Source organism: Saccoglossus kowalevskii, chromosome 1, assembly GCF_978046115.1.
Source record: "Saccoglossus kowalevskii chromosome 1, keSacKowa6.1, whole genome shotgun sequence".
In the NCBI taxonomy this organism is placed as follows: domain Eukaryota; kingdom Metazoa; phylum Hemichordata; class Enteropneusta; family Harrimaniidae; genus Saccoglossus; species Saccoglossus kowalevskii.
Window position 1 is genome coordinate 32,284,467 of NC_140641.1, and position 13,981 is coordinate 32,298,447.

Genomic DNA, 13,981 nt, shown 5'->3' on the forward strand with positions numbered 1-13,981 from the left:
ACGCAGTGTACAGAAAATGGTATCTTGGTACAGAATGGTACAGAAGTCCTGGGGAGTCTTTTTTGCATGCGTACATATAAGCGTAGTTAGGTATGACATATGATATATGAGGTACCCATATGATTATTGGCAGTTTTCTTCCCTTATACTATAGTTTCTGTATCAACATTCTAAACCAACTTAATGGCTTGGACAATGCTCGTGACAAGCATGTATCGTGATAGTTAAAATTGCGTACAATTATTTTATCGTTATTGATTCAAGCATTTATTATTTCGATAATACATTGATATTATAACTATATTGCCATACTAGGCCCATCACAATCTCAAGTTTATATTTCTTGAAAACAATAATAATACATAAATACAAAAATTAACTGTTATATAAAAATACTGCCCATCAAGAAGTTAATTTTAGTGCCTCTGATCTTAACTTAAAAGCTTGATACAGGAAATTTGACAAATTACAACGTATAATGGGTACCTCACTTGATATTAATTTTATGAAGGTGTGGTGTCCCTGGTCATGTGGCCAACGTGGTACTAATAGCTCGTCTCTGTAGGCCTTGTATATGGGACATTCGAAAATTAGATGTAATTCATCTTCAATTATTCCGCTATTGCATAATACACATTTCCTTTCAAAACCATCTATATTATATCTATTAACGATTGATATTAATAATGCAGTGCAGTGTTTGAAACACAACTAGAGCTATAAACAAAATTATAGTCACTGTGACAGTAAATAACTTACTAGTACAAAAAATGTATATCCCTGAACATGTACAGCCTCTGTCGTTTTGAATTTACCGGGATGGCAGTCATCATTGAAGGGAATTAACTACATGTGGTCTCAGACAAGCAATACAATTATAGGCTGTCTAGGATTTGGTGAGCATGCTATCATAATACATCGAGATGTGCGGCTATAACTAGAAACGCCAAAAATGTTAAATCTTTAAAAAATCTTGATTTTTTTTTCTCAGTAAAAGATTAAATATTACAAAGCATAAATAAAAAGTGGTGGTACCCGAACCAGTTGTAATGGAAACAATGATTCCTTTTTTTTCCTCATAGCGTTAGGTCGGCCATTTCGAAATTTAAAAAAAAATTGTCAAAATTCTTGCAATTTGTATGTGGATCTGAAGACACCATCAGGTTCACGATATTGTTTTGATATGGGGTTGTCCGTCAACAATTTTATTTTCATAGATTTGCTCCAAAGAAAGACTGAACGACTGCGCAACTCAACAGAGTTGTTTAATTTGAACGATAATCACGATTCTCACAAAAGCGTTTCATCGAAAATTGTTGGAAAGATCAATCGAAGCGGGGTCATAATACAAATCTAGTTCGGGCACCACAAGTGTGTTTTTTTTTACTTTCAAAAAAACGGAATCACAGAAAATAATCTATCGAAATCTCATAAAATTCCCATAAAAGTGTGTCCATTTTTAAATCAATATACAATGAAATATTTTAGTGAAATGTTGTGCATATGTTCTATTAGTATTACATCGAAATGTCAGATCTGCAACCTGTTTGGTTCCATGTTATTTCTTCTACAATAATACACACCGTGATTCTTCCTGTGAAATTAAAAAACAACAATCGTTTGGCATTAGAATATTTCATCTACAGCGTTCACTATACACACAAACTTCAAACATAAGCCCTCACACAAACGACTAGTTATATTAAATATTAGTATTAGTTAGCGGTGACATATACATGAACTACAATGACGTAACAGTATTATTTTTCCATAGTATTTGTCTTTGTTCAATTTGGAGACAAACACGACTGACGTAAGCGACGTATAACTGCGAGTCAAGAGAACGATGGTGCTGAAAAGCTCCAAAGGTATGGAAGCTAAACTACTATTCGATGGTTGGTATGGATTGTCGTTTTTAAACACATGTTTTTATGGAATGTTTCTGTTATAATTGTTTTTATTCCTCCATTTTAGTAGTTGCTGTGGCCGCCTACGTATATGATCAGAAAAAATGAACGCAAAACATTCTAGTATTTGTTGTAGGCTTATGATTTAGCGCAAAGGTGGCGATGTTTTAAAAAAAACGATTTTATAATTAATTATGTTATTTTAGTAGTCAAAATACGGTGCTAATTTAGTGCATAATAAACATAATCTGCTCAGTTATGACAACGAAAAAACTACATGTTCAGAATTATGTTACCCTGATCTGAAGTCACATGTAGGGCGCCCCTGCTGGCCTGTCTCGTACATGTTGGGAACACGGAGGTCGAACGCTAAGACTACACGTAACAAATGGAATCCGAACGTGAAAACAAGACTGGAAACATGCGGACGAGCCAACATTCGTTAAAATGTTGGCGTATAGGACACATTTTCCGCAAATCATCGCATATTCATGCCATCAATTACGTCACACAAAAAATCCGAAAGTTCCGTAACATATAGTACCATCTTTGAGTGTAACTCGTATCTAGGTCTAAATTTGAAGGTAAGTGTGTATGAGTAGCATTAGACCTTTTCTGGTCACCGTAAACAATGCCATGGTTTTTGCCTCGCATTTTGTCAATACGACATACTGCCCTCAACGGCACATGTTAAATATCAATGGTCGCCTGTTTTTAAGCAGATACTATACTAGTATGAAGATACTGGTACTGATTGTCCACTGTTAATAATGTGTATGGCGTGCGTACACAAATTTAAAGAGCGATGGTCGTCGCGCAGCGCGTGTTAAAATTTTATGTAAATAAACAATGTATTTTACATGCGTTGTATACGTCGCTATGAGTCCCATATCGAACAGAACGCGGTGCGACGACTGCCGACCTTTAATAATTTAGAGACTACAGTGAAACAATTCTCATCATTAGAATTCTCTGAAAACTATGTACACCTTGTGGGGAGTTAATTAACATTCACCGTGATGTCACCTTAAAGGGACACCTTCTAGTTAAGCCTAATCTCACAACAAATTTACTTTCTGGATTAAAATAACAATGGATAACAAAAGATAGATTAACATTGTAAACAACATAAACAATAGTGTCCCATGATTCTTTGGTGCAATCCATGGGATTGAGCGGTTCCCCTTTAATTATGACGTGACATAGAATGTATTAAGGCTAGATTGTTCGTCTCTGTTCTCTGAAATAAAATTTCGATTTATTATTAATTCATCAAATTTTGTAAATAGTTTGAACAAGCATCGTGACAATGCGACCCTGAAAAATTCTTAATCGGTAGCACACCATACTATCAATAGGGGTTCTTCTGTACATATTGATCTCCCGATCAGAGTTTTATTTGCATGCAACATAAACCTGGAATGAATATTCATATAATCATTTCATGATGGTAACATGATACAGGGTAAACGGTAAAATGTGGGAGATGCATGTAACACAGTTCCCCAAATATTGAAAAAAAATACACTAGAAGGACACTACACAAGTACAGTTAATAAATAAACGCAAAATGAGCAGTTATTTCCTTGAACTCAAGAAAACAGAATCACGGAGCAGAGATTATCTTGTACCCTTGGGGGCAATATACGATGTAAAGGAAAGAAATAATATCATGGTTTAATGTTCGTTTGACTGGCTTGTAATTTACTGAGGGTCCTTGACGAAATATCACAACAATTGATTGGTTGGGTGAACTACAACTAAACTGAAATATATACTCGGTGCTGATATTCGAAATTAACATAGAGCTTCTCGGTATTGCATAATTGCAGGGTTGTACGTGTAGCTAACATGTGTGTTTACGATTATAAATGACTCGGACACAAGTTTGTTCGGCAACTGTATGTTAAGATGGGCCGGCATCACTCGAGGCATGATATTGGCCGGTGTGTGTTACTCCGACCCTGCGTCCGAATTACTCCGGTCGGCGATGGCGCAGCAACCCACGGCTACAATGTGTCAGGCCTCAGACTAGTAATTACTAGTCTGAGGTCAGGCTCGTAGTTATGATTGATTTGCATTGCGTACACAGCTGAACAAAAGCTAATTTACATGAAAACAAGAGGTATACTTATAATGCGTGATCTGTCAATAGCCAATAATAATATCATGTTACATTGGCGGTGTCGTTCGAATACGTGTATCACTTTTTTACAGATTCAATTTCCAAGACAATTTGCGTTTCAAATTTGTTCGCTAAAATCAAAATAAATCAAAACTTATATCACACACTCACCTAAATGGAAATGTGATTCTCTCAGCACCAATCAGTGACAGCCTACTAAAGGAACTATAGCAAACAGAGCGAAAAAAATATAAATTAGTGAATAGATGCAGAGATGCAATAAAAGTGAAAGACAGCGGAAAGGTTAGAAAGGTTCAGCGTAAGTCCGTAGTTTAGATAATTTGCTAGTGTAATCCCAGGCTATGAAATAATGCTTTAACATGAATTCGAATACAAAATAGTTCTAAAAAGGCCCATTTTTGCATGTTTCCAGTCATATTTTGCAGTGGGTAAAATGAACAGTTGTGAAACATTTAAAACTAAAATATTTTCTTTAAGTCGGTTCCGCTGTTATTTAAGGCTCTAAGATGAATACCTGCAAACGATGTGCATGTTTTTGTTCCATTTAATAAAATATCTCATGGGCAATGTTCTCACAGCTGATCGGGTGCAAGTGTCGATCAGTGAGAGACAGTCGCACGCTGGTTGTCAAGAAATAAATACCGTGGCAAATAATGTCACATAGTACTTACAACACATTAGTTAAAATAAATCGCGATTCTGTGACAGCAAAATGACGTACTAGTATATGGGTGAAGGCAGAGTCGTTCAAAACGACCTTTATATTTTGTTGTGAGGTAGTTCGTTATCTCGAATACAGTAAAATCTATCGAAAACATAATTTGCATTGATAACGACGATTTGAACAGCCTTCGTGACACCCTTTAGGTCATAGACGCGCTTCGTCACTAGAGGGCGCAATCTATGGGAAAGGTTACCTTGCATAAAGTCTCTTGTTTTGTTTTGTTTGTTTTCAATAAAATAAAAGATGTGAGTGTATAAATGGCGAATACCGGGTTACCGCGAAATACACAAACATCGAAATGAGGGAAAGGTGTAAACTCAGCATACCGGCATTGGATACTAACGCAAAGCGATTTCTCGTATTTATTTCATTATATTGCGCCATATTCGGCGTTATTTCCTTAATTTACGTCCTATGTTGGCAGCATAATATTTTGTACTGTTGGGGTTTAATGAAGGATTTCATTAATCACTCTACAACTTTTGATATCCAAATTATGAGTGTTCAAAAATTAGAGAGGTTAAGATTTTGACGTTATCAATTTATGTGTTCATGTGATCTCCAGTCCGAGATGTTCCAGCGCCGGCATTCATGACATGTAGGTGACAAAGGTCTAGGATTTTTGCTCGTTTGAAGACCCCAAACTTATTTGAATTTATAAAAAAAAAGTGTCAAAATTGTTTTGAGAGTATCCTAGATTATATTTCCATTACAAATTTGTCAAACGGTTACATGTATTTATATTTACATTGGTTGTTTATTTCATGGATTTGACACTTGAGGTGGCTGATAAGCCGTGTCGAAAACGTGCACAAAACGACCATTCTGTGCACGTTTTCGACACGGATTAAAAACCAGTTGTAAGCACAAAATTTCATATGTAGTAATTGAATCGTCTAAATTACAACTTTTTATCGTTTCAATTTCACGATCAAATGATTATGTAAAAGCAATGATATATGATCGATTGGTGATAGCCAAACTTTGTTGTTTGCTGGATTGGATTGCCTTTCTCATTTCCGAAATTTCAAACTTCATCTATTGTTTACTGTATTTGAAGACACTGCTCTTTTTTCAAAATACGAATAATAATTACATTCCCAGAATTGCAGAAATAAAGAAGATTGTGAGGTTTAATACGGTAAGCAAGACTGGCATGGTAAAATAAGAGGTGGCGGTGAATTTTTATGGCAAAAAAGAGTGGCCGGGCAGTGTAGCGAGTATGGTCTGAAGCGGCGTGCAATGACACTCGGAGATGATCGTTGACGCAAGGCATTGGTGTGAACGCACTATTAATCTACTACTACTACTATCATAGTCAATGTGTGGAATGCACTCTATAACGGTATGTAGTTCAAATAATACTATGATGTAATTTGCAAAATATTAATAATAAATTATTGTATTTTCCGGTTGTGGGCTATTCTGTTTCTGGCTCAAATAGACAACTAATAAATAAATACATATATGTATACATAAGTATGTGAAATTGTGTTTAATCTACCCATATTTCATTACAAAAATATTTATATTATTTTTAAAATACGACTTTTAGAAGTAAGAGGGTACGCTACTCTCAGATTCAGTCTCCGATTTATAACCAGTCACAGATTATAAATTAGTTTATTTGTGTTTATTAATATTGTTTGCTGGTGTTTAGATCAAATAAACGAAGCATTATTTTTAATTGATCCGACCAAGAAATAAACTAGTTTTATTTTATAATTTTGTTTTTCAAAAGATTATAGCCTGAGTCCTCCTAGAGAAAAAAAGGGGTAATATTATTGAAATAATTAGAAAATAAATATTAGATTAGATTGGAAAAGTGGGGACAATAAAGGCGAAATAACAATGGCTATACATTATATTTGTTGTTAATTGCAGAATCTAACAGTGACTCAGACAAACACCAGCTCCATCCAAATGGCTGTAAGGTACTAACTGACGGAGCATTTACTGCAGCAGAAAGTGGAATTTCAACGAAGACTCATGGCAGTAGATAAAAGAAAATTCTACTTTAGATGGAAGAACAACGATGAACAGATTTTAATTGAAAGCGGGAGGGTCGTCACGAGTCCCAACCGACGATAACAATACACGCAAAAAATGCAAAGGGTAGACGCTCGTTTGTAAACAACGACACACTATGGCCATCTGACGCATACGCAGGTGACGACTCCCCGCTTGAACAAATAAAAGAGATTTGCAATTTTAGAACTATTACAAAACAATAAACGATTTTTAGTTAACCATAATGTAACATGTATTTAAAACATTGTTACAATGATTTTAAGTTATTCTAATAAAATAAGAAAATTATCATAATTGTATTTGTTGTGTACTTTACATTTGTTTCATATTGATATCTCTATGACATATTGCAATGAATTCCGAAGACTGTGTCATTTTATTAACTATTTCTTTCACCACTCAGGAGTTTTATTACAAACAATCAATCAATTATTGGTGATCCTAACAACACTATGTGAAGTCAAAGGGATATAGGCAGTGATGACAGCTGGTTAAAATAGTGACAAGTCGAATAATGTATGATAGTATTAGTTTATAATTATTACTGAAATAAAATGTATAACACATGTAACTACTACTCTGATCTTGCTTTCGGTGACCATTTACGTCTAATACCAAACGAACTGTGTGCTCTCATACAAACTTGGCTGGTTCCCGCCTCAAGTGTCGTGGCGCATCACGCCACAAGAGGATGGTAACTATGATTACGGTATTGTGACTGACTGATTAGACCACCACGTTCTCATTCTTTGGTTTATTTCTCTTTAGATGCTGAAATGTTACGAACATCGAGTTACAAAAATGACCATATTTTAGAAACCACACCCAAATTGTAACTCGGTGCATAGAGCCGGGAACATCCACTGGTGGCGCTGTATACAATCGAGACTTTGCCGTAGCTCATTTAGATTTGAGCGTAAACCGCAGAAGCAGTTGTTAAATTTGGTGACCAGTTTATCATGATAGAAAGCGTTTATAATCTTCAAATTACCACAATAGACAGAGTGAGGGTCAAGACCGAATATACGCGATTCCAGTGATTGATACTATAAAAGCTTTTTTAATACTTTCACTTTCAAGTTCAAATATTATTCATGGATATCGATATTCAATTCAGTTAACCAAACTTCGAGTAGCTAGCAACATAGAGTTTAAGCTTCATTTAACTGTGTATATTATCCCTAATTCGAAGGTCGGTTAACTGATAATACAAATTCGAGTTACTAAAGTTACACACACACACCTCCCCATCCTATCGAATCTCTCACAATAGACATGCCTGGTGAACACTTCAGGGATGAGCATGTCATATTAAATGGAATAGCATTCCTTCGGGCGTTTTTGGCAGTTGATTTAACTGGCCGAATATCGACAACTTCCATGCCCCATGCTGAGTGGTAAATTAGTATTCCATCAGGTGTCATAACTGACTGCAAATTTCGAACATCATAAATGTGTTTGTGTCTCAGAGAGCTGCTCAATGTGCTGTGTTTTTTTTAAACATGAATATATTATAAATGAGATTGTGATTACAACTTGATACCATATCTGCATACTGCTCGGTCATCCCCTTCACGAATGCAGTTTTATTTGGCATTTTTACTTGAAGTAAAAATCATGGGGGCGCCTTTCATCGAACCGGATATAACGCGTACGCGTCCAAAGAATCCTAAGGTAAAAATTTACTAGTATTTTTTTAGAAAAATACTCACAAATTGCATGACAATGTTCATTGGTTTATTGTGTAAAATCATTGTGTAAGATTATGGTACCATAAAATAGCATTCTTTTGTGTGTTACCGTGACATATTTTGAGAATCTTGTCCTAATATTTTTCAAAAATCGCCATTTTTAGAACAATACCATAGAGCATAATGTTAAACAAAAATTGCTACACCATAAATTAATTAAGAATATTAGGATACAACTTTAATTACAGTTGTGTAAATAGAATTACGTCACTGAACTCAAACGACCACGCAGGTACGAGTCGGAAAAGTATCACTACAAATTATTAATGTGTGAAATGAAGTCTTATTGAATTCAAAACAGAATTTGAAATGATCATGATGAGTCAAAAGTTTGGAAGTCACAGCGCCCTCGTACAAGGGGGTTGACTGATCTAAACATTGTATCCTCGACCGCGGAGCATCCGGTTGTTATCATGACAACGAACGAAATGTTATTTGTTATGTAATGATATTTTCAAACTCGCTGTTTATCTCAGATAACAACGTTCCAAAACAATGTAAACAACTATTTTCGTCCATATTGTAAAATTTGAAGGCACAACATTGTCATAGACTAAAGTAAAATTTGTCATTCGTGTTTCACAAGACAATTTTGTCCCGCTTTACGATGAACTTTGAAACGTGTGAAATCAGTCCACGGTCGGAAATAATAAAAATATAAAATAGATAAAATATTTCATATTATATCATATGTCGCGTCTCGTTATAGTCGGACTCGAGCTAATTAATCAAGATATTCAGTGGTTCAATTCATCCTCCTCGTGCCAGATATTTCAGGGCACAATGAAAAGTCCATAGAAAAATACTAGCAACAATTGTAACAATTAACCATGTGTACTAAATTCCTGCTAAACACAACATCTCACTAACACTTTCGATCCTTGGGGTGATGGCGCCCTCGTACAGAGGAGTGAAATATCTAAACAAGAATATGACATGATATAATTCTGTCCCAATGCATTGAGACATCGAACAGATTTACACCACTTAAAATAAATTTTAATTGTCTACCCGAAAATGTCAAATATTCCCGAATATGGATATGCTTGTCCATTAAAAACAAACCTACTAACAATCATTTATTTGTTGACACAAAAACAGATTTTATATTTTAACACTGGAAAATGTAACAGGTATGAGATGGGCATCGATAACAGGTCATATGGTAAGCATCTTGTTCACTTCTGTTATGGTAAACTCCATATCAATATTGGGATTTTTTAAAGGGGCATGACAAATCATGGCCAAATGACAGATAATTCATATATCTTGCCATTTATTACGATGAATGTCAAAATATTAACAGTTACCATGGTATACAGTTTATTACTGGAATCAGTATTGTCGCCATGTCGCATTGCATGATTTACAATTGTTATTTTGGGAACTACAAACACACGCTCTATGTGGTATGGGTATTTGTGTCATTGTAAGCTGAATCTAAGTATGAGTTATACTGCACTCAAGACAAGAAGGGACTTGAAAACTGCATAATTAAGGGGATGGGGTCATACATTAAGGCATTAACATATTTGTGCCATCACGAGGCATACTGTCGTTATGCGATGTGTACATATTCTATAGAAATTACTCTTACCTGTACTTGTACACTGCAACGTTTACTGGTCTTTTTGCCATAGTCATTTGACACTATGAACTGATAATCTCCTGAATGTGAAAAGCTCGCATTGTAGACCCTTAACACCGATGTATAACTGTTCGGACGCTCAATCTGTACTCGTGCGTTGCTTGGTTTTTCCCACCATGTAACAAATTCCGGAGCCCCAGCAAAACGTACCACAAGGGAGAAATCATCCCCGTAACTTACGGTTTTATCACGAGGAAGATTTTGTCTTATTTGTGGAGCATCTGCATTTGAACAAAATTGTGTTATACACAAACAATGAACAATGACAAGACAAGACAATGACAATATATTAGCTTTTTCACCACCAGACTTTCTTGCCCAAATTATTGCGCACTTTTTTCTTATATTTTTCCATATTTCTGGAAATGAACCCTAATTTTGGAGCCAATGTAAAATTTGAGTCAATTTTCAGTTTGTACTAAAAAAAGTTGGCTATTTTTGTTCCAAACCAGACTAAAAACAGGACTGTTTTGAGAATTTGCAAAAAGCTAAAGTCGACGCTACCACTCCACGGGGTTCGGGGTTAAATGTGGCGGCACACACCAGAACCAGAGCATGGCCCAATAACAAATAAAATATAACTTGTCACAAACTTGTATTAAGTGTTCTTTCAATCCATTTTACTTGATATTATTTTTGATTGCAAACTATCATGATTGCCAAGTAACAGCACGTGTTATCTTGTCTTGGACATATAATGTAATTGAACAGCAATAATCGCGTTGGTATGTGATAATAATATAGAACACAATCGATAATTCCTTAGCTTTAGTTTACTAATAAGCCAATTTAAACTGACAACTCATGGCTTAAAAACAGCAAACAGAGATCATAAGACTGTTTATATTTATTAGGTTGTGGATGTTTTAGAATGAATGGACCATTGACACATTGTCTGGTAAACTAATATGCGATGTTTTTGACGTAAGACCAGGAACACGGTACACATGGTACGTGATGTAAAAGATAAACAAGTGGACTCCCTACCAGTGGCGGATCCAGCAAAATGTATTGGGGGCCAAGCTTCGCTTAAAATTACGGAGCGTAAATCGCAGAGAAGCTATGCGTAATCCAGATGATATGAATCGTCATGCGTTTAGGGGGGTGGCCCCCTCTGGATCCGCCACTGCTACCTACGAGTACAATTAAATCTAGTAGTCCAAAATTAATAGGTGGGGGTTTTCCATGACCACCAATAATGAGTAATATGTAGAGAAATTAAAAAAAAATTACTGCCTTCAATTAAATCTGGTAGTCTAAAATTAATAGGCGACGGTATTTCTATAACCACCAATAATTTCTGTGTAAGATGTGGAGAAATTAAAAAAAAAATTGACTACCTACAGTTATATCTGGTAGTCTAAAATTAATACGTTGTGGTTCGTAGACGTCAGACCACTGATAATTTCCGTGTACGACGTAGAGTAAATAAAATGGACTACCCACGATTAAATCTGGTACGTCTAAAATTGATGATTTTTGGTTTTCGGACGTCAGACCTCCGATGATTTCTGTGTACACGAAGAAGAGGAAATAAAATAACGCCATTGTCAGTTATCGTACTTACGCGATATTGCTTCAGTCATGTTTATAGATGTGGCGGCAGTTGAAATAAAATTACAGCAGAAAATCCGCGATTGAACCAGAAGAATCGTTGTGAAAAAAGGATGCAAGACGTAAAACTAATCGCGTATGTGGTTTGTTGTCGCTTTTATTGACTCGCTTAAAATGTCTGGAGTTTTCCAGACCTATTATTACCACCGAAGGAGAATCTGAACGTCACAGAGGGCCTGTGTAACCTTGTGATCGACTTTGCAATAGATCAAGATAGCAACTCTCCCAATACAGCATTCCCCCTGAGTCATTAGCTACAAGCAGAAAGTGAATCCCCCGTATACGTAGTTCCTATTTTAATATAATTGTCAAACGCTGAACTGACACGTATACGTTTGTAACTGGAATATTCTAATGTATGTACTATCGTATACATAATATTCATTATCACGCGCCCTAATGCCGTGTCAGGAAGGTAAAACCCCAGGTAAATGCCACCTATTACTCGGCGACAGTTTCGTGTCGGGTTTTACCCAGGTTTGACTAGAAAGCGATAGCGGGAATTTACGTTTGTAGTCATTTCGCCAGAAATAGCATTGCCGGACTACTTTTGCCGTCGCGTGACTCACGTATTGTGAAAAATACGAGATTTTTCATATGCTGTCTCAACCCACTACGATCTGGTTGCACCAATTCGACTGTTGCGATAACTGTTGTGGTACCAAGAGAAAGCAAGATAGTGGATTCAATTTGTCGTCAGCGACAACGCTCACACATATACAACAACCATTTATACTCAGTTCCGAAAAATGGCGGACGATAAAAAGCAACAGAAGGGGGAGTCTGACAACATGAAAAGACTGGCTGCCGCAGCAGCAGACGCGGGAACTCGCAATCGTGTATGTGAAGCTCGCCAAAGAAAGCTTATCAATAATCCAGAGGTCCTTGCAGATATCCAAAGAGGTAAGTTTTTTACAATCATGATTCTGTCTGCCATGTTCTAAATTGTAAATGTAGTTATTGGTGTTTTTACCAGCAACAATCCCACTAGTATTCAGTTTACACTTTTATATAATTTGTTTTCACTGTCGAAGTTGTACCGTGTTAGCGCCTGTAATGTGCTTGTGCCTTTCATGGTCGCGGTGTGTGTAGGTGTCGCGGTGTGTGTAGGTGTCGCGGTGCGTGTGTCTGTGTGTCTCTGTGTTAGCCGAACATTTACTAATTCGTAGCATACAAGTTGGCTGAGGTACAAAGTGCAATTCATGGCATACACTCTATATTTTGTGTTCTAACTTGTGTACGCCAAAATATGGTTTCTATATTTTGATTTGAACGATTTGGGGGAAATTATCAAAGTAAAACGAACTTGGTTTGTTTGTATTTTGACACCAATGTTCAAGTTGTAAAACATCACTAGTAATAATTACTAGCATATCATATACAACACAGGACAGTTCACTGTTTATTCTTGGCATAGCAAAGGTATTCCTTCATCTTTATGAAAATAGAAATTTAATAGAGACAGGGACCATTGAACTTTCGTAACATCGTCAATATAAATGCGGAACACTGATTTGTGAGAAAATAATTGTGATATTTTTTCTTGTCTATTTGTTTGTAGCAGAAGAAAAAGAAGCCAAGCGTCTGAAGGAGCAGCAGGGGTGCAGTGAATAATCCTAGTAGTCTGCATTTAAGAAACGACTGTGATTCGAACACTGGATGATAAACAAATGGCGTGTCATCTGTTCGTTCTGTTAAAACGAAAACTCGTCACTTTAAAGAATACTTATTCTCAGGCTATGTATGACCATGACCTTACACCTGGCTATGCTGGAAGTATTCAATCGACCCAGAAATGAAACAATTAACTATTACCGCCGAGGAAGCGAAAGCATACGCACACTAAAAAAAACAATTGTGAAATTGACACTAATATATAATGTATAAAGAATTATTAATAGCAACTTACCGAATGGAGATATAGTTGTTACCATTCTGTGTACCATCGAACGTGTTTTCACAAAATAAAACAGAAATGTTTTTTTTTTACTTAGTTTTAAGTATGTTCTGTGCTGTAGTGTATAATCCTCCCAGTAGCGATGATCATGCATATGTATTGCCTATATATATATATTCATGAGTCTTGACCCCGTGACCCCGTGTATGTATAACGTGGCGGCTCGGCCAAATTATACGAAACTTCAAATTTGTTAAGTATCC

The 13,981-nt window shown here is 36.0% G+C and overlaps 1 protein-coding gene and 1 long non-coding RNA gene across 4 annotated transcripts; one reads left to right on the top strand and one right to left on the bottom strand.

The window, feature by feature from the left end:
* Positions 1-1,255: 1,255 nt before the first annotated feature.
* On the bottom strand, positions 1,256-11,911 carry LOC100377232 (uncharacterized). Of its 2 annotated transcripts, XM_078010768.2 has the most exons (4): positions 11,775-11,911; positions 10,157-10,428; positions 4,204-4,257; positions 1,358-1,594 (listed from the first exon to the last, which is right to left on the bottom strand). In XM_078010768.2, the coding sequence occupies exons 1-3, from the start codon at positions 11,791-11,793 to the stop codon at positions 4,249-4,251; spliced, it is 300 nt and encodes a 99-aa protein (XP_077866894.1). In that variant the 5' UTR covers positions 11,794-11,911; the 3' UTR covers positions 1,358-1,594; positions 4,204-4,248. The 2 variants fall into 2 exon arrangements, with proteins under 2 accessions (XP_002736546.1, XP_077866894.1); XM_002736500.4 differs by lacking the exon at positions 4,204-4,257 and having other exon boundaries at positions 1,256-1,594.
* Positions 11,912-12,162: 251 nt separating this feature from the next.
* LOC146750841 (uncharacterized) lies at positions 12,163-13,814 on the top strand. Of its 2 annotated transcripts, none has more exons than XR_014926994.1 (2): positions 12,163-12,724; positions 13,386-13,814. It is a non-coding gene; the product is annotated as an uncharacterized LOC146750841 (long non-coding RNA). The 2 variants fall into 2 exon arrangements; XR_014926979.1 differs by having other exon boundaries at positions 12,181-12,724; positions 13,383-13,814.
* Positions 13,815-13,981: the final 167 nt, after the last annotated feature.